Source organism: Nomascus leucogenys, chromosome 5, assembly GCF_006542625.1.
Source record: "Nomascus leucogenys isolate Asia chromosome 5, Asia_NLE_v1, whole genome shotgun sequence".
Lineage (NCBI taxonomy): Eukaryota > Metazoa > Chordata > Mammalia > Primates > Hylobatidae > Nomascus > Nomascus leucogenys.
The window spans coordinates 103,256,081-103,277,631 of NC_044385.1; the positions used below are offsets into that span (position 1 = coordinate 103,256,081).

Genomic DNA, 21,551 nt, shown 5'->3' on the forward strand with positions numbered 1-21,551 from the left:
TCTTATTACATTTATTGGGTCCACTTATTCTTCTGCTTGCCTAGAAAACCATTTCACACATTTTCTCCCCCTCTTTCTTTCTCACACAGCCCTAACCCCTACTCAACCGTCTTGCTTAGAATCAATGATCTGGATTACTATTTTACTGAGAAAATAGAAGTAAACAAAAGAGAACCTTCTCCACTCTGAGTCAATGAACATACCCCAGCTATACTCATCTAGTTATTTCCCTCTTGCTGCTGTGAATAAGTCCTCTGTACTTCCATCTAAGATGAACCACCCCCCTGTGCCTTAGGTCCCATCAATTCTCAAAGTCATCTGCCTAGTGATTTCCTCCTCACTTTCCTGCATCAATGATTCACTGGATCATTCCCATCATCATATCTACATGCTGTAGTAACCTTCCTTGATCCATCAACCTCAAAGTAGCTACCCATTTCTCTCTTCCTTCTTTACTGCCAAACTGCCTCAATGCCTCTATCTACTTGCTACCCATTTTTTCCTAAATCCACTCGTACAATGTTTTTTTTTTCCCCACCATTGTTCCATCAAAACTGCTCTTATCAGGGTTACCAAAGACCACTCTGTTGGCCAAACCATGGTAATTTCCCAGTCCTTGTTTTTATTTGATTAGCAGTAGCATCTGAAATGGCCAATTACTCTTTCCTTGAAACTTTTCTCGCTTGGCTTCTGGGATGCCACGCCCTTCTAGTACTCTTGTTTCCTTCTTGGCCACTCCTCCTGACTCTTTTGCTGTTTTCATCTCATATTCTTGACCTGTAAATATTGCAGGGCCTGAAGGTCCAACCCCTGGCCCTCTTTTTGTCTCTACTTACACTGACTCCCTTAGTGATCTCTGCCAGTTTAAAGCATTAAATACCATCTCTAAGCTAATGATGGCTGTATTTATATGCTTTTTCTCCAGATAACCTCATGGCTTACTCTATTACTTCCTGCAGGTCTTGGCTCAAATTTAACCTGACAGAGAGGCCTTCCCAGTATATTGTAAATAAAATAGTCTTCCCACCCCATCAGTCTATATCTCCTTATTCTGTTTTATTATTATTGTTATTTGCACAGCACTTTTCTTCTTCTGACATATATTTATTTGTATATTGAAAGCCTTTGTAAAGAAGGACATTATCCAGCTCACTGAGAGCCTTCCTTGCACATAGAAAGCTACCAATAAATGTTTGTTGAGTAAAAGCACAATCTCATTCATTCCTGACAATACCCCAACAATCCTATTAGAAGGATTATTACAGATGAAGAAACAGAATCAAGTTAACCCATTATCACACAGCTGGCAATTCAGGCAGCCTGACTCCAGCCCACACGCCTACCTATCTTACTACAGAAGCCAGAAGGGCACAGAGGATTAGAGGGTTCTTTCACTAGGTACAGGGTTTATGTTGAGGACAAATAGAGAACCGCTGGTGTGATAGTGGTAGGGAACATAGAGGAGTGACATACTCTTAGTAAGGTGCTGACTCCATCCAAAATGTGCACATAATTGCTCATCTCCAGTTCCTACGTCATTAAGTCCTGCCAACTCAGAGACTGCCGTGGTGCTTCATTGGAAAGTTTAGGCTGACAGATTGTATATATGCTTTGTGAGCATCAAAGTGGCCTGTGCTGACAATATTTAAGTCAGATTTAGTTAAGAGCTTCAAATCAATGCTACCTTGAGGTCTCTGAAATTAAAGCCTTTTCTTGCTGTTTCCATAGCAGCCTGATAGTTGACATAATCCCTAAAGAAGCTTATATGTTAATACCCAAGGACCATTTACAGTTCTCATGCGCTGCTGACCTGAAATGCCATGACTAGAGCTAGATATACTAGCAAAATATTGAGGTATTTAAAGAACATAGTATAGTCCAAACTATAGTGAAAGAGGATCGGGTTTTCAAGAACCTGATTAAATAAACTTTAAAAATACACGTATTTTCAATATTTGACTTCTTTAAAGTTTAGTGCTCCATGGATTCTGACCTTTCAGGTACCTCACACTTGGGGGTTGTAAGATGTAAAGGATATTTCTATGTAGGCAATAAATGCATTCAGTTAATAGATGCTAAAATTTACCATATTTCCATGGTGAAATGAACTGCTGTTTTCTGTTTTAAAGGGAACCAGGTGTTCACCCTCCAATACCTCCAAAGCCCAGTTCTCCTGTTTCTTCTCCTAACCAGCTGAGACAGGATAATAGGTAAGACCTAGTACTCTAGAATTTCTTGAAAAAATGAAGTTCAAAGGAAATGAAAGTAAATGGACTGTGACCCGCTGTGTGCAAAGCATGAATGTTTGGTGTGCACATTCCCTAAAGAAGTGCCTGTAGAACTTTTTCTAATTTTATTTCCCAACACATATGTTTATTTACGTTTGCCTTTGAATACTAATGGCTAACTTGTCTTAAGAAAATATGCCTTCAAGATAAAAATGGAACAATATTCATGTTCAGAAAGTGTTTGTGCACAGGCTTTTTACATATTAGCTCCTAATATACAAATATAAATACATATATGTATTTGGCATGTATTATATATAATATAAATATAAACCATCTTAAAATACATTTTTTGTTCATGTTTGTTCTAAGTTAAGTTTCCCACTAAGAGATACAGATTCTGATGAAAGATGTTCTTGAAACGTTGTGTTACCACTCAAATCCTTGCTTATGTTAGAAATACCTTTGAGTAGTTCTTTAATCTTTTTTTAGTGAAGGGATTTGTAATTTATTTCAAAACTATCACAAATTTTGAAAGATGTTCTAATTGACTTGTCTCTGAATCAGGAAAAATAGACTTGCTTCTCAGCTTTGAATCTCTGTCACTCTAAATTAATACTTGGAAACAAATTCAGAGATCTGAAACTCTTCCCATGTGTTACATTTAAACTGTTTAATATATCTTGAACAATTTTTCAAGATGTACACCCCACATTTCCATTATCATTGTGAGACTAAAAAATGGTAACTCAATGAAGATTGACTACATTACATCTGCTTGATTGCCTACTGTTGCTTCTTTTGTATTTTTGCTCTTTGATGGTGATTTTTTTGCACCATGTAAGACACAATTATCAAACTATTCTTTAATAAGACACAACCATAGGACTACTTTTTAGTAGACACAATTATAGAAATATTATTCATTAGGAGAGTAACTTCAGTTAGAAAGTTTTGACTGGGTAGCAGGACTATGTAGCAATAGGTGTTAAAAACTCCAGGTTTGAATTTCTGTTCAGTGAAACTGCACAGGATCTTTGAAATTTTGTCCTTAGGATGAGAGCATAATTTTTTTAATTGAGTCAAGAGAATATTTCTTCACTGAACTAATTAAAAATATAGATCAGATTTATAACTTTTTATTTGTATGATGGTTATAATGATCTCTTAAAAATGTCTTCTCAAGCTTTTTAATCTTACATTATTTTTCCCCTAACTCTTCTAGTATTGAGCAATTAAATCCCAATTTGAATAGTATTTTTTAAGGGGCTAAAATTAATCGGCCTTAGTACCACTGATATTCTAATCTAAAATCAGCGTCACTAGAGCTACAAGCTTGTTTAAATTTAAAGGAAGCTAAATTTCACAGGAACTTACTACTCAAATTTCTTTATTCTACCAATGATCTAAAAAATAAAATTGGGACAACTTGCATGTTTTTTAAAATCCTGACTACTTTAATCACAGCAAGATGATTTTAATGAAAGAATATGAAATGGATGTGTTTCCTATGTAATTAACACATGTCCTCAGGAGTACAAAAAATAGTTGAATATAGCTTCTTGAGAACAAGTAGGAATGTATAAGTAGGTCAACCAGATACTTTAAAAAAGAGTAGAGAAAAGTCTTAAGTTGTGCCAGAACCTAACATAATAAAATTTAATTCTGTCAGCTTAGTATATGGTCATTCCCAATGTGGTAGGTGTACTTGAAACGTAGACTTTTTCTCCCACCTTATATGAACAAATATATTTCTCGATAGTATTCAAATGGGATAATTCTTTAAGAAAAAAATCCCTTTGATGTCCATAACAAAAATTAATATTTTAAAATATTATATCGTTATCTAATAGAGATAAGTATGAAAATGCTTTATTGATGGAGAACAAAAAACAACATAAACATATTTAGAACTTATAAGTCTAGATATATCCAGTGGTTTATAAATATGCAATAAAGACAGATTAAATTACAAACTCAGTATACTGGAGTTCCCGCCAACCCAAAGAGTTTAAGTTTGTTATCTCAGGTAGTGGTATGGTTCCAACAAACACTGATCTTTTTGTATATAAATTTTAAAAAATAAATTTCAATTTATCAAAAGAAGTGTCTTCTTTTCTGACTGATATAATCTTTTAACTTTGAAAATATAGGCAGATACATCCACCTAAACCGGGTGTATATACAGAAACCAACAGATCTGCTGAAAGAAATATAAGGTACACTGATTTCTATTTATATCTACGTAACTGTAGCAATGATAAAGTATGCTTTCTCAGCACATTAAAAAATGCAAGGCAATTAATAATAAGGTAGACAAAATCAGTTTTCCAACTGACTCCAAAATAGTAATAAATGTTTTTGTAGGCACTTTCAGAATTTTGTTCCTTTTAATTCTATCCCAAACTTTCCATTAAGAAAGCTACCAAAATGTTGTGAACAAGATAACAGGATAATATCAAACCCACTAAAGGCAGGAGAGCTTGTTCACCTCTTTATTCCCAGGACCTGCTCTGAGGTCTATGATATAGTTGGTGTGGATGTATAAAGAAAGAGGTGGAAATACAGTTGTTCAGTTGAACTTGTGCTACAAAAACTTTGTCTAGTGTTGGCTGAACATAGGCATGTCCAACTCCTCCTGCAGCATCGGGAAGAAGCACATTGATGCCATTTGGTAAAGGGACATTTACCAAATGTCGTGGGGGGAAGGGTAAGGTGCATTCCCCAAATGTCTGGTCTCTCGATTTAGACTTCTGATTTACACTTGTTGTCTTGCACATCCTGTTTAGTCTAGCATTTGTTCTGGATGTGTCTTCTTTTTCTCCCTTTTTTAAGGAAAAAAATTTTTTTTTGGAAATAGTTTTTAAACAGTGCAATTTTATGGGTCTATATGATAATTTTTCAGTCAAAAGGTTTTTATGACTGAAAATATTATTTTGAAGTTTAAAACTTACATACTTTTCATTTTTTATATTATCCCCATTTGACTTTCAGAAGAGTCCCATTCTAAAAGACACATCACATGGATTCTCTTCTTTGGAGAAAGTCATGTTTCCCTTGTTCTGAGGAGCTTACAGCACCACTCTTGGCATTCCCCAACCTGTGTTCTGTGCCACAGGATGTCAAAGCATGTTCTGCAAAAGAAGAGTTCAGTGTTTCACTATACTTAGGAAACACAGTTAAATACAGTTTTCTGCCACAGAACTTTTCAGAATCTTTAGTGTGCTTATGTGTATTCCAAATCAGCAAAAGTCAGTTACATTTCCCAACTTACTTGGCTACAAAATCCTTTCTTCATGAAGCCTTATTAACCTTCTGTGAGATACTGAGTTCTTTTCTTTTCTTCTTCTTCTTTTTTTTTTTTTTTTTTTTTTTGACAAGATCTTGCTCTGTAACCCAGCTGGAGTGCAGCAGAGAACTCATAGCTCACTGCAGCCTCAAACTCCTGGGCTCAGGAGATCCTCCTGCCTTAGCCTCCTGAGTAGTTGGGACTATGAGCACAGGCCACCACACCCAGCTAATTTAAAAATAAATTTGTATATGGAGATGGGGATCTCCCTTTGTTGCCCAGGCTAATCTTAAACTTCTGGCCTCAAGGGATCCTCCTTCCTTGGCCTCCCAAAGTTCTGGGATTACAGGTGTGAACCACCACACCCAGCCCACAGTTCTTAATTACTATAAGAATTTTCCTAATTGTTCCTTTTATGATCCAGGGATATCAGCATTGATCTGATTTGGAATACACGAGCCCTCTATGTGCTCAGGTGCTTCCACCTATTCTAGAGTCTGAGAAGACAAACGCTTTCACCCCTTTAGGGGGTGAAAAGGAATAATTAATTGTGTGTGTTGCTTAATGCTGCTTGGTTCTGGTAGAAAACCTTTTGAACTCACTTCTGTGTTTACTTGTTAGTTAAATGGATTTTGTTTTCTATGTCCTTTTTGTAACATAGAACCTGGGAGCTGGCAATACAAGTCTTCAGGAGAAAATGTAGTTATTTCAGTGAGCACTAGATGGCAGAGCCAACACCCAGGTGGAATAACAGAGGGGAGTGTGTGTGTGTTTGTGTGTGTGTGTGTGTGTGTGTCAGTGGGGGATGTGTGTGTCTCTGTGTGCCATGAGCTGACATAATAGAACCATTTTGTCATTCTGTTAAACTCAGTAATTTCTGAACACCACCTAGACTATTTACTTTATTTACTGAAAACAAATGAGAAATTTTAGCTCCTTCAAAAATAGCTCGACTGTCATTGACCTGTATTTATTTTTCATTGTTTGAAGGACTCAGGATCTTGATAACATCATCAAAGTGGCCACTTCACTTCAGAGAACTGACAAAGGGTGAGCTCTCAGAGCTTTTGAGCTTGGGTTTTATCTTCTCTTGTGTTTCAAAAATGCTTAACCACACCTTTAAAAGTTCCAAATATGAACAAAATCCTAGTGCTGTATATTGTATATAATTTAAAATAAGAAAGCATCAGTTTCTCTAGATAAGTATTCCTGAATAGTGGATGGTGCCGACATTTATGGACACTCTTCCAACTCTGCTGCTTTTTCTGGCAATTTTACTCACCCAGTGACCTCAGCTGTCAAGCCTCATTTCAAATATCCAGTCCTGTATTTATGTTGCTGGTCCAGATCTCTACTCATCTCCTAGCACCCCCACTCAGGATGTCCAAGATCATATCCAGATTCCTTCCCAAATGTGCTGTTCCTCACTTCTCTGTTCTTGCATTCCTGCAGACTCACCTTTCTGGAATAATTCTTGATTCTTCCTTCTCCTTCCGTCTAGGTAGTATCATGCATGCACGAATTAAACATCTAAAATGTCCCTCATGTGTACACAGACTTCCCCTAGTTTAAACCCTCATTGACTCCTTCACAGATTATTAGGGTAGCTATTCAGCTTTACTTACACTCTTCAGGCTTTGCTTCCACTAAACTGTTATCACCCATCAGTGCGAGAATTCTTCCAAAGTTTCTGCTCAATCACTGAACCAGATCCTCATTGCCCATTCAATGGCATATAACCTCATTCAAAGCCCTTGCCAACCTGGCTCCAGCCTCACATTCCAGTTATTTCTGTTTTCACTCCTATATTTATCCTACATTCATATCAAGGGAAACCATTTTCTCGCTGTGGTTTCCAAATACTCTGGCTTTGTTTATACCACATGGTAGCCTTTTCCAGCCTCAAGCCACATGCCAATCCATCCAAGCCCTGCCCATTGTTCAAGATCCGGATCAAGTGGCACCTTCTCTGTTGTCTTCCCTGAGTGATCCAGTGAGATGTGACTTCTGCCTCTATTAGCACTTAGAGTTGCACTATTCTTATTTTATAAGACCGAATCATACTCAGTTTTGTTTCCTGTTATTTGCATAAGTGCGTTACCTTCTCTATCATCTCTATAGTCTCTCAGGGCAGATATTTTGTCTTATTTGCCATTTACAGTGTGTGACATGATGCTTTGTACAAAGTAGGTGTTTAATAGATTATGGTAAAATCATAATATTCCATTGTTTAAGTCCAAAGCTCTCAAAAATATTCCTTGTTTAATAGATTTTAGTAATGCCAAGAGTGTTGCTAGAGATTGCAGTCCCTGTCAAAAGAACTGAAGAGAAGAAAATGTGACACTTGGCTTTTCTGTGCAAATTCATAAACAAAATAGGAGCTCTGAATCCAAACGGAGTCTATAGAAATTGTCCTGAATGTTTCGTTTCCATGTCTTCCCTCATTGAAGTGTCTAGATCTCTAATTTTATTGACGTATTTTTGTTGCAGGTAATATTTTGTTTCCAGTAGGGATTAGACAGTGGTTTGGTGGGTGATTGGGATATCTGAGAAACAGATACGTGAGTGACTCTGAAGGGAAATTATGGTTTGGTGTAAATCAAATAAAAACCATGAGAGAGGCAGTTAGTTTAACTTTCCTGTCCCTGCTCCCTAGCCATAATGCTCAAATTCCACAGCCAGGTACATTTATCACAGAGAGAAGTTGCTGCTTGACAGGGATCAGGAAAAATGTTCATGGTAGTCATCATAGAGTATCGTTGCTTTGGACCACAGGGAGTAGAAATGGCTTTAGTTATCCGAGCAGCTCTTTGTGAAATGGAATGTTACTGCTATCTGATTAAGAGCATTTAATTTGTTACAAATGCAATGGTGAAACTTAATATCCAAAGCTTTCATCAATTTAAAGTCATTTTGAAAGCTTAAGTTTTTTATTTGGAATACAGTATCCATTTTATTTAATTTGCCACAGAGTGTCTTCTCATGATTTATGCTAATTTTCTTGGGATAAAGCAACTCCAAATCCTGATAATCTCATCATTGTGACTCATCCCAGTCAGAAAAGCCTGGGGCTAACATTTATAGGACTCGTGGGTTTGCTCTTTCCCTTCGGGACATGAACAGATTGTTAGTCTCAGAGTTAGCGGGTAGAATTTCAAGCAAGAAACAGTAATGGGTTACTCTATCAAGGGACTGGGTAGTGTTTGTCACACACAAGGATAGAGCATTAATCATGTTTTTTTTTTTTTTTTTTTTGGTTAGAGGCAGCAACTTTTGTATTTCAGTATTTATTCTCAGGCAACAATTCTACCATTGATACCTAAAACTACTTGAAAGGATTCATCTATTTACTGGCTGTTAATTTAGGGTCTCTAAGAGGACTACCCTCAGCAGCTATTCTTGCCATAGTGTCATCCTGCCAGGCATCTTCAAGCACATAAGTGACTCAGCAATTGCATCTCTGTAAAGGCTAAGTCAAACTCTTGGTGTTTCTAAGTGCAATTAAAAACTAAGTATAGCAAGCATTGATTAGGCTGGGCGTGGTGGCTCACACCTGTAATCCCAGCACTTTGGGAGGCTGAGGTGGGCAGATCACCTGAGGTAAGGAGTTCAAGACCAGCTTGGCCAACATGGTGAAACCCCATCTCTACTAAAACTACAAAAATTAGCTGGGCATGGTGGTGCACACCGGTAGTCCCAGCTACTCGGGATGCTGAGGCAGGAGAATCGCTTGAACCTGAGAGGTGGAGGTTGCAGTGAGTCAAGATCATGCCATTGAACTTCAGTTTAGGCAACAAGAGTGAAATTCTGTCTTAAAAAAAAAAAGTATAGCAAGCATTTATTAATCAAAAAATTTAGTAATGACAGGGCATTATTTATTACAATGGCCCAAATTAATCAGGAATTTATGACTCCCTAGGCATTGTGCTAAATACATCATATTCATGAGCTTATGAATCTTTTCTGAGGTGGGTATGATTAGTATTCTCATTTTACAAATGGGAAAATTGAGTCCACAGAAGGTTAGGTAACTCGCCCAGATTCACCAATGAATAAATGATGAATCCTGTATCGTACTCCATGTGTCCTTAACGAGGAAACTTGAATACGTAACTACTGATTTGTGAACAGAAAAACTTGCTGAGGAAGGCAAGAGAGGTGGGGCAAGGGGTGTGTGTGTGTGTGTGTGTGTGTGTGTGTGTGTGTGTGTGTGTGGTGGGGTGGTGGGTCATGAATAGAAAAGTTAGAGAAAGGACATGCTGTGACAGGGAACTAGACGAAGAAACCAATAGCACTGTGGTGAAACCCCCACCCCACCTCACCTAGGCTGCCCGCTTAGGGGAGAAAGTTGAACCCATGTGGTTTAAATAGAATTCCTGAACCTAAGAATTTAAATAGGTTGCTCCTGAAGCAGCAGCCAGAAAGGGCTTTGCAGTTGTCAAATGTGGAAACAGGCTAGCAAATTTAGCTGACCTGGAAATGAAGTAGCGGAGCTCAAGAAGGAAGCCAGACTTACTGATGAACAAATGTTTTCTAGATGCTACATGTGCAAGTACATTGCACAATGCTATAATTAATCAATGTACCTATGTGTGGACTCAATTAAAAGTGGGTATGAAGTATCTACTGTATGAAAGACACTGTATTAAAACACGGAAGTGTGTCTGATGTAAAATACAGTTCCAAATTTTAAGTGGTGTGCATATGTGTGCCTGTGCTGAGGTAGGAGCATTAACATGAGACCAGTGTGCAACGGCTATAACTCAAAGTATAGTCACAGAACTGTCATAAAGCAGGTGCAGAAAAAACAAATGCTGCAAGGGCTCCAAAAATGTAGAGGACTCTATTCAGTTAGAGGACTAGGAAAGGCTTTCTGGAGAAAGTGGTGTTGGATGACAGCTTTGAGGATCATCAGGATTTTTGCAGATGATAAAAGTGGGATGTGTTGTATTTCGGAGAACTGTTATTTTAAGGCAAATTTACCCTTTGACCCTGGGCAAGCTTTTTACTAACATTAAACATTTTTTCTCTTCCCAAAGTGAAGAATTGGATAATCTCATCAAAATGAAAAAAAGCTTGAATAGGTAAGATTTTTAAATGTTTATTTTTTATTACTGAGTTGCATATTGTGACTTTTTATGCCTTTCCAGCCTTTGAGCATGAGGACCCACATACCAGGGTGGTCAGAAATATCCTACAAATCTTGGATAAAAGCTTGCAGCAATCATCATCATTTCATTGTTATGATGAATGGTTATTAAAGTCTAAAGATACTGATATGAAAGTGTTCTTGATTTTCATACTCCATTTGTTTATTAAGGCAGTTATATAAATAACCACTTTTCTCTTCCTGAAATATTAATTCACTAGAATGTAAACAGAATTTGGTTTGATCATGGAATAATTTTAGTTTAACCATTACAAAAAACATTTTATTATCATACTTAATGTTATATTGTTTATTATTATTTTTTGAGACAGGGTCTTACTCTCTTACCCAGGCTAGTGCAGTGGTGCAATCATAACTCACTGCAGCCTTGACCTCCTGGGCTCTAGCCATCCTCTTGCCTCAGCCTCCCAAGTAGCTGAGACTACAGGCCTGTGCCACCATATGTGGCTAATTTTTAATTTTTTGTAGAGATGGGGTCTCACTATGTTGCTCAGGCTGTATCTTCTTGTTTTGAATCATTTATAATTGTATAACTTGAAATATGCCAAGAGAAAAAAATGAATAATCAAGGCTTGTGTTTGTGGTGTGTATAATGTAAGCAAGCTCTCTATTACTTTGCATACTAACCCACTAAACAGTGATCAAAGAGAAGGAGAAAACAGGGCAAATGCCAAATGAATTAATTGATCAGAGGATCACAAGATGTGTTTTTCATCTCCTGTTCTGGTAATAATGATCACTTAATCTGCCGCTCTTCGGTTTCCTCATTTACAAGGAGAGGAGGTTTTAGATCAGGAGTCACAGACTCCATGGCCCACTGAGACCAGGCAGGTGTGAGTAGGTGAGGAGACTGACTGTATGAAACACAGGCAGTGAGATAACTGGGGCCAAAAGAGAGCAAATGCCCTGTCTAAGCACACAGCTGCTTCTCAGCTCAGCTCCAGCTGATGGTCTCCACTGAATCTAGTGTTGCAGGACAGCAGGGCATTCTCAGGAGATCCTGAAAATCCAGTTTTGTTGTTTGTTTGTTCCTTTGTTTTAGAGACAGGGTCTTGCTCTGTCACCTAGGCTGGAGTGCAGTTGTACAATCATAGCTCACTGCAGCCTCCATCTCCTGGGCTCAAGCAATCCTCTCACCTCAACCTCCCAAGTAGCTGGGACTACAGGCACCACCACCATGCCTGGCTAAGTTTTAATTTTTTTGTAGAGATGGGGTCAGACCATGTTGCCCAGGTTGGTCTTGGGCTCCTGGGATCAGGTGATCCTCCCACCTTGGCCTCCCAAACTACTGGGATTACAGGAATAAGCCACCACACCTGGCCTGAAAATTCAGGTTTCTGTGTGTCCTGACCATCATTGTAACATGGGCTCACTTTAAAGCCCACGCTTGAAAGCTAAAAGGGTAGAAATGCTCCATGAATCCAAGTAACACCTCTATGGACCTACTGTGGTTGGCAGATCCCCAGTTTATATCTTTTATTTTGTTTTCTCTAAGGCCCACTACAATTTAAAATTTGAGTCTATGAAAATACCTATTTCAAGAATTGTAGCTCATTTACCCAACAAGCTTATGCTTCCTGTCTTAGATGTAAACTGGTCTATGTTCTTATAGAGTTAAGCATTGGTCATTATCACTGATGAGGCTTTTTTAAATCAATACATTTAAAGGAATCAAGGTCTTGATGGTCTCTTCAGAGCAAATCCAAAGGTAGATGAAAGAGAGAAAAGGTAAGTGCATCTGTCTCAAATCTAAAAATCTTATCTTGCAGATTGCTCATCTTATTCCTTCAGACATTAGCTGCAAGGGGGTTGTATCCTCTGGCATGGAAATGTACTAGCAGATGGGGTAGTGCTCTCAGCATTGTACATTTAGTTCAGACATAATTACCCAGAGGATTTCTGCTCTTCCATTCAATAAGAGTAAATGAGCAATTCATGGAGAATGTTTATTGCATCTGACCTTTCAAGATACCACACAATTTCATTTCAATATGCAGCCTTTTATGTGAATTTCTTTGTGTTTTCAGAGCCAAAAGCCTTGAAAGTCTCATCTATATGAGTACCCGGACAGATAAAGATGGCAAAGGGTAAGATTTTATTAAGACAGACCGTTTTGATTGAGTCCCAGACAGTATACTATTTTTCCAGAGGAGACCTCCTGCTTAGGACAAGGGTCAGGCAGGCTGGTGGAATAAGCCTCAGACTGGGGTCCAGAGACAGTGTGTATCTTGGTGCTGGCTCTGCCACCAACATCAATCTGGATGACCCTGTGCAAGTTGTGTAATTTCTGGAGAGCTCTGTTTCCTCATTCCATAAAATGAAGGATATGACCTAGATGATCTCCCAGTTCCCCTTCATATCTAAAATGGAAAGAAACACAACTAGCTGTTACAAGTAGTGGAGGATAGGTTGGTTTATGAACTAAATACATTTATAATAAGGCATTTAGGTGCTGGGAGCATATCCCCTCACCACTGAAGTCTCTCTCTCTCTCTTTTTCTTTTCTTTAAGACAGAGTCTTGCTCTGAGGCCCTACCTTGGCTCACTGCAGCCACTGCCTCCCGGGTTTAAGTGATTCTTTTGCCCCAGCCTCCTGAGTAGCTGGGATTACAAGTGCCCGCCACCACGCCCAGCTAATTTCTGTATTTTTAGTAGAGATGGTGTTTTACCATGTTGGCCAGGCTGGTCTTGAACTCCTGACCTCATGTGATCTGCCCACTTAGGCCTTCCAAAGTGTTAGGATTACAGGCATAAGCCACCACGCCTGGCCACCACTGAAGTCTTTAGAGTGTATAAAGGCACTTCTCAGTTGGAATCTTGGCTGGGTCATTTCATATGTATATCTCTTCATACGTATTTGTAAATATCTTTAAATGAAAAGCTATGCTTTTATTTATTTTAAATCATAAAATGGGTTAATTTATGATTAGTAACTGAACTTATAGCATTTAAGAGGTTACCTATAGTTCTAGCCTAATATACTAGATAATTGACTTGCATGACTGATAATATTTTTCTTGTTGAAAGAAACCAAAGCCATCACAGTTTCACAAGAGAAAATCCCAGAATAGTCAAGAATGACAAAGGGCAAGGATTTATGAGCTCTCTACTATTTTTGCCTTCCAGATTGGCTGTTTACTTTGTATTTGGTTAGTCATGAAATTTGCCTTTCCAATATGAGAATTATTTCTATTGTCACAGTTATTTTTAAAAACCATTTATTTGTGCCAATCTATGCCCAGAATGGCATTCTAGCTTTCCAAACCAATCTTGGCAATGCATTCTTAACCCTTTCTGATGTAGAACACTTAACAAAGTCTACATGATGAAGAGCATTGGCAGTAACCATCACAAAGGCTTGTTAATAACATATGATTATAATGTAAACATGCCAACATATTATAGGCAATTTTTTTCAAATGTGGAATAGATTTAGTTGAAAAAGTCTTTTTTTTTTTTTTTTGTACATGGCTATATGAGCTTTCTAGGAATAGATGAGGTTCCAGATATTTTTCAAAAACAGTTTGGAGAGTTCTGCAAAAGTAGTAGACAAAAGGAAAAGTAGGATGAGCATCTTAAGTAGATCATTTTGTGGGCTAGGAAAAAGATTTATAATCTGGGGTAATTTGATAACAACTGAGTTTTGGTGCAGGAATAACTGATCTTGTCTGCGTGGTAGGGAAAAAGTCCTAGTTCTTTTTTCTTCTTCCCTTCCTTCTTTCTCACATTGAAATAACTTAAAATGTCAACAGTCTTATCACAGAGAAATCAGAGAGAGATGAAAATGGCAAAGCATAATACTTGGAAGCTTGGGGGAATTTAAAGAGATTAGCTTTCATATTCGCTAATAACTTTAGTCATTAGCATGTGAAATTATTTCATTTATATAAAGTGCTGGGACCATAACAGTTATTTTGACTTTACCAAGATGACTTCAGACCCTTTAAACACATCTGCTAACTTTCTAAGAGAAATGACTTGTCTGAATTCTCAAAGTATTTAGACTTAAGATATTGATCAATTGATTTCTACCCCTGATGTAAATGATTTTCATGCTTAAATAAGACAGTATCTCAATATATGTATTAAAATCAGCCTCCCACCAACCCACCTCCAAGAAAGCAAAAGCCAAGACCTTGGTTAAAACTTTTAAGTTGACTCCATCATAACTGAGTCATGGTTGGTATCTTAGTATCAGGCTGCTGCTTATGCATTTCACATGATGGATAAAGCCACCTGAATTCAGTATTTCCAAGGACTTCTGATCCTTTAGGCACTGATTACATCTTATGAGATTCTCTTGTGGGAAATCTGCTGTTGTCATTACGAGATTCTGCATATATCACTGAGTTGCTCTTGCCTCACTCTCTCTTTCTCTCTCTTTCTCTTTTTTCCCACCAATGTTGTAAAGAACCCAAAGCCTTGGAAGTCCGATTAAAGTTAATCAAGGGACTGACAAAAATGAAAAAGGGTGAGTAAATCTCCTACCTCGATGGAGCTCTTTTTATTCAGGTTAGCTTTTTATACCTCATTAGGAATGGGAGTGTTATGCTTTCCTTTGTGACAGTGAACTCTTGTACTGCTTTGACCCATCAGACAGACCTAGTAGGCAAAAGGAATATGACGAGTGCTGTTTCCTTCATAGGACCTCTGATTTGAGTTGCATTGAAGTAGGTGCAGGAAAACCTGCTACATAAACTCTTATTCCATATTTTCTTAAATAAGAGATGAGTCAAATTTTAATTTAAATTAAGAAATGTAAAGGACAAAATTGCACAGTGAGAGCCACACTGAGAAGCCTTTTGAAACTGATTTAGACTAGTTTAAATGAAATGCTATTGTGGAAATTAATAAAGGTAAGTTAAGGATAATTACATCAAAGCCCTTTCTGGTCATTTGGTCCTGAAAACACCTGACACCACATTCAGGGACATTCTTGATTATACAGATTTCAGAGAAAATTGTACTGTAACCTAACTGACAAGTTTTGGTGTTTTTTCCAAAGAAGACAAGATCTCGAATCAGTTGTTAAAGTGAATGCCAGGATGAATAAAATGAGCAGAAGGTGAGAACTGAACAGATGTCTCTAAATATTGGTTATTTTCTCTCATATTAATTATGTGATATTGAGGGCATCACATCTTTGTTTGGCTTCTCTCTTCTGTGTCTAATCCCTGGTGCCTTGATCTTCACTTCAAAGAATCTACAGTATATTCGATCTAAATTTACATTTACTTATAGCCCAATAAAATCCTAAGGTTAATTAAACTATGTTATTGATTGGCAATTTTTATACTAAAATCCAATTTAATGTCGGTATAATAATTTTCTCCAAAAGCTTGAATTAATCATTGGGAATACAGAAGATGTATGTGTCTAATATTATGGGAGTATTTTGAAACTGATATAAACTTTTTTTTTTAAAGAAGTGAAGACCTTGATAATGCTACCAAAGTAAATCCCAAAGGAAATGAAAATACCACCGGGTAAAAATAATTAATGTCTTTAATTATGGTTTCTGTTAAGTGTCAATCAGAAGATAAAATAATTTGGCTTTTTAGCTTCATAACCGTGTTTTATTAGCATGGAATTAGACAATAAAGATAGGCCACACGACCATCCCCTCTTGTCCCCAGTAAAACCACTAACTTTTGAAGCATTGTCTTAATGTTTGATAGTAAATTGCCTTTTTGCCCAGATTTTGGGCTTTGATTTGTCTTCAGAGTAAGTGATTGAATTGAATTTCTTTGTGCCTAAAGAATGCACAGTCTTGACAAAATTTTCAAAGTGTATTTCCAAAATGACAGAGATGGCCAAGAGTGAGCCATCATTGAAGCTCTGGTAATTCAACTCCTCTAAGGGTAGTGGTCTCAGGAGGCAGCCCAGGGGAAGCTGGGCTGGCACACACAGGGGGAGTGAAGACCTCCCACTACTTTGTCTCCTGTTCAGAGCTGTGTTGACATGGCAGTGGCACCCAATCACAGTGCTTCTGCCTTCCCCTCCTGTCCCTTTTAGATTCTGCTTCTGCCTTTTATGATATCAAAATATTTTAATGGGGTGGCCTGTGTCCCCCTGGGGAGTGAATCATTAATTTTTCTACTATGCGAGCTGTTTTTTCTTGCCCTTTTTTGCTCACCATGATCTACTCTGAAGGAAATGATATTTAAAAGGGTTTGGGCTAGGTAGATAGCTGAGTTTATATGAAAGCATAGATTCTTATTCTTTTAGTTAATATTGTTAAATTCTTGTTATTATGAAATTATGATTCTCAACATTATTCTTACTGCTTAAAACAGAATAGGCAATTGTATCCAGCTTGTTGAGTAGAAATTTATACTGTGTGGGTCCAGTGTAGAACTTAATCTAACTTAATGTCATTTCAATGCTGCCTGCTTGGAGTGTTCTAACAAGATGTATCTGAAGGCAAAGTTGGTTTTGTTAAATAACAAGTTTCATATATACTTATGTATTCTGAGAACAAAACAAAAAATCACATTTATTACTAACAAATAAGCAACCTTAAATGGTCTTCAGCTCAAGATGTAAGAGAATATTTTCATTTTCTTTTAGAGCTTCAAAAATTTACATTGATATAGAAAACTTGTATATTTACCACTTCTTAATTTTTCCAGCCATTATTCATATGATTAGTGCTATATTTTAACATCATTCATTAAAATTAATTTCCTTTTTCAAAGAAAACAAGACCTTGATGGACTTATTAAAGTCGATCCTGAAACAAATAAAAATATTAGGAGGTAAGGCATTTAAAGTTCCCCCCTCCCCTTTGTTTGCATTTAGAAGCACATTAGAATTCTGAGTGTTGGTATTCAGGACAGTAAATTGGAATTCAGGCCAAAACAAACTGAGCTCTTTTTTCTCTAAACACTTTATAGTAAGTAATTCTGTGCAAGTGATACACCTAAATCTCCTGCATTTTATTCTTGGGCAAAGTTTGTTATCAAATAATTTTGAGAAATTAAATGGGAATTTGGACTGACCTTCTCTACTGAACTAAATGATTTCTTTGTATGCTAGTATGAGTACATGTATTAGTGTATGTGTGTGAATATATAAGTAGTGTGTTTATATATAAGTGCATGTATGTATATGTAAGTGCATATGTATGTAGATGTAAGTAGTGTATGTGAGTGTATGTGCATGTGTATCAGTAGTATGTGGATTTAAGTGCATGTGTGTATAAATGTGTGTGTTTATAAATGTGTGTGTATGTATAAGTGCATGTGTGGATGTGTATATGTATGATCTACATGTGCGTGTGTGGGGTATTTGTGTGTAGTGTATGTATGTGCATGTAGTGTGGTGTGTATTTGAAGATGAAGAGCTTAACAAAGTGTGCTTTGTTCTCACCCATGAGTTGTCAAGTAAGTCTGGAGAGCTTATGTCTTCTTGCTTGTTATTTTTTATAAGGCAGATGGAATATTTTTGAAACTGAATTTGTTGGCATGTTGCTGGAAACAGTAACAAACAATTGCATGTAATTTCCCTTGAATTCCTTTCCATTCAATTAGCTCAGTTCATGATATTATTTGTTGATTCTAACATGTGTCATGGATGCCTGCAGGCCCAGTTGGGAGGGCAAAGGCTCAGTTAGTTGAAAAGCTGGTGTGCACACTATCACACCTGCCCTGTTTGTGTAGGTGTGGCATGGTCAGAGGCACGGCGACCCAATGAATTCGAGGCTTGCATAAGCTTGCAACCCATAGAAGGAGAAGAAAGCATTGATTTCCTTCGGTACCTGGGTGGTTCAGGGAGGTAACCTGAGGTAGTCAATGAGAGCAGGGAATCCAAAAATCCTAGATGAGAATTCTGGCTCTATCACTTGCTAACTGTGTCCCTGTGCCTCAATTTACTCATTTACAAAAGAGGGATCATAAGATTCTTATGCCAGGCACATAGTAGATACAGGTAATTGTTGCAACAATAAAGATTCAGGTGAATTATTCATCATAATTTAGTGTTCACATTTTTAATTTTGACTTTGCAAGAAAAATCCATGTTCGTTTTCTAATTTTCATTAAAAATAGTATTTCCAGGCCGAGCGCAGTGGCTCAAGCCTGTAATCCCAGCACTTTGGGAGGCCGAGGCGGGTGGATCATGAGGTCAGGGGATCGAGACCATCCTGGCTAACACAGCGAAACTCCGTCTCTACTAAAAATAAAAAAAATTAGCTGGGCGTCTCAACTACTCGGGAGGCTGAGGCAGGAGAATCGCTTGAACCCGGGAGGCGGAGGTTGCAGTAAGCCGAGATGGCACCACCACCACTCCAGCCTGGGCGATAGAGTGAGACTGTCTCAAAAAATAATAATAATAATATTTCCAATCAGGACTTATTTTTCTTCATATGTTGGTGTGTGTATATGTGGGCATGCCTATGCTCATGTGTGTATGCATGCATACAAACGTTTTTGTGCATGTGTGCATTCATGCGCATATATACATGTATGTGTCTATGTGCATATGTGATTGCCCATGTACATGAGTGTGTGCATTGCATGTGTGTATGTTGTACGTGTGTGATTGCATACATATGCACGATGCTTGTGTTTTCATTAGTATATGTGTAAATATACACATGTGCTTTTGTGTGTATATGGGTGCATATGTACATGGATGTGTATGTACCTGTGTGTGTGAGCGTATGCATAGCACATGTGTCTATATTTGTATGCGTGTACTTCCTGTGGGCCTTTGAGAATAGTAGTTGTCATTTCCTTTTTCTGAACATAATGAAGTCTGTAGATCTTTTAAAAATAAAGCAATGGCCTTTTACTTTCTCAGTAAAGCCTCGCCAAGCTGATATTTTTCTATTCCAGACTCATTCCTGCCTTAAGGCTTCAGCATATGCTGTTCCCACTTCCTGGAATGCTCTATCCCCATATCATCACCTTCTCAAACAGGTCATTTCTGACCACAGAATATAATCGAGTCACTGTCCTGTTCCCCAACCCCAGTACTGCAGGCACCAACTGCTCTTTTTTATTTTCCTCATAACATATAGTGTTATTTGGAATTGTGGTATTCATGTATTTGTTTAATTGTATATTGCCTGAAGTTGAAATGGAAGCCTCATGAGGTCTAATCCTGTGTCTATATTGTTCACATTTATCCCAGAGCTTGGGGCAGGGTCTGACCCATGGTGGGCTTTCCAAAACTGTTTGTGGATTGAAGTAACCCATAATACTGAAGATATATACACTATGAGGTATTGCTTTACATAAACTCACATATTATTTTACGTTATTACATTAATAGTAGATTACTACATTAATCTACTCTTATGGACTTTATGAACTATGAGATTTAAATAACCTTATTTTATTATGTGCTTTATTTAATATTTAAAGAGATCAAGTCCTAAAAATGTAGTTAAAGCAAGCTCCACAACAAACACAAAGGGAGGAGTTATAATGCCTACTGTTTTGTTATTTTCTTGAATACACAAGTCTGGAAATAGCATCCTGGGAATTTTATTTTTCTCAGTCACTGGCCTTCAATTCCCACATACTTCATTTAGGCAGAAATCAACAAGGAATAATCTGGAGTAGAGTGATTGCTTCTGTGGGGCTAATTGTTTCATTATTTGCATGACAAAGGTTCAAATTAATTATTGCTACTTTGAGTCTGTATATCACATTCTCAGACATCTGGATACAAATAAAAGACTTGAATCAGCATCTAGTTGCTTCCAAATATCTGTATCTTTGATGTTGTATAGATAAAACCTTGGAGCTTTTGGACATGGCCTTAATAGGGTCACAGAGTATGGAGACACAGTGCAAAAGGGCCTTCCTGTGGATGTTCTTTTCCCTATGTGGCATCCTCTGTAGATCAGAGCAGCATTTATTGCTGCTACTGGTATGCAGAAAACACATGTAGATGCAGGGAGAAAAGCAAAATTTCACTAAGATCAGAAACCGAGGTATACTAAAGAGTAACAAGAAACTACTAAAGTGTTTTTGATGACTGCGTGGAACTTTATTTTATTTTATTTATTTCTGAGACAGGGTCTTGCTGTGTCCCAGGCTGGAGTGCAGTGGTGCAATCACAGCTCACTGCAGCCTCAAAAGCCTGGGCTCAAGGGGATCTTCTCACCTCAGCCACATGAGCCACATGAGCCACATGAGTAGCTAGAGCCACAGGTGTGCACCACCATTCCAGGCTAATTTAAAAAAATATATATGGAGACAGGATCTTGCTGTGTTGCCCAGTCTGGCCTGGATCTCCTGGGCTCAAGCGATCCTCCCACCTTGGCCTTCCAAAATGCTGGGATTACAGGAATGAGCCACCATGCCCAGCCAGAGTGTTGCGCTTTATATTACAGTTGATATTACTGTAAGATATTACAGTTGATATATCTTACATTTCAGAATGTTTCAGAACTCTGTAGATTTTAATATTCCTATTGTTTGTTGCCAAAAACAACTAGTCAAAATTCATAATTCTAACACACAGTTACAAGTACCAGAAGCAATTACTGGGTTGCATATCATAGATTTTTAACAAATTGGTGTATTAATCTTAATACAGTTTTGTGATAGAAAAATCTGCTAATGAATGCCAACTTTACAAAATATGGATTCTCCAAAGCTGGTTTTAAAGTTCTACATGTTGGAGGTTGATAAAGAGTATGCCTTCTGGAATGCTTCATGAAACAAGTATATAGACTAAGTTACAAAAATGTTTTGTGTACCTGGTAAAAGCTAAAATTACAGCATTTAGTGCATAAAAGTAGAGAGAATCCTAGTGCAATACTTGCTAGCGGCCAAATGGCTCTGAGACTAAAATAATGTCTCCCTGAGTCTCAATGAATTTCAGAGATGTACAAATCTCTACATACTTC

At 37.6% G+C, this 21,551-nt stretch overlaps 1 protein-coding gene across 3 annotated transcripts in view; it reads left to right on the forward strand.

Moving 5' to 3' along the window:
• The window catches only part of SCEL (sciellin), a 110,413-nt gene that overhangs the window by 50,466 nt on the left and 38,396 nt on the right, over positions 1-21,551 (forward strand). Inside the window, exons 10-19 of one of the 3 annotated variants that reach the window (XM_003257353.3) lie at positions 2,130-2,210; positions 4,382-4,447; positions 6,508-6,567; positions 10,557-10,601; positions 12,356-12,415; positions 12,715-12,774; positions 15,099-15,158; positions 15,693-15,752; positions 16,114-16,173; positions 17,386-17,445. In XM_003257353.3, the coding sequence (XP_003257401.1) occupies positions 2,130-2,210; positions 4,382-4,447; positions 6,508-6,567; positions 10,557-10,601; positions 12,356-12,415; positions 12,715-12,774; positions 15,099-15,158; positions 15,693-15,752; positions 16,114-16,173; positions 17,386-17,445 (612 nt within the window). The remainder of the gene's footprint in view (positions 1-2,129; positions 2,211-4,381; positions 4,448-6,507; positions 6,568-10,556; positions 10,602-12,355; positions 12,416-12,714; positions 12,775-15,098; positions 15,159-15,692; positions 15,753-16,113; positions 16,174-17,385; positions 17,446-21,551) is intronic. The other 2 variants (XM_003257355.2, XM_003257354.3) reach the window with 2 other exon arrangements.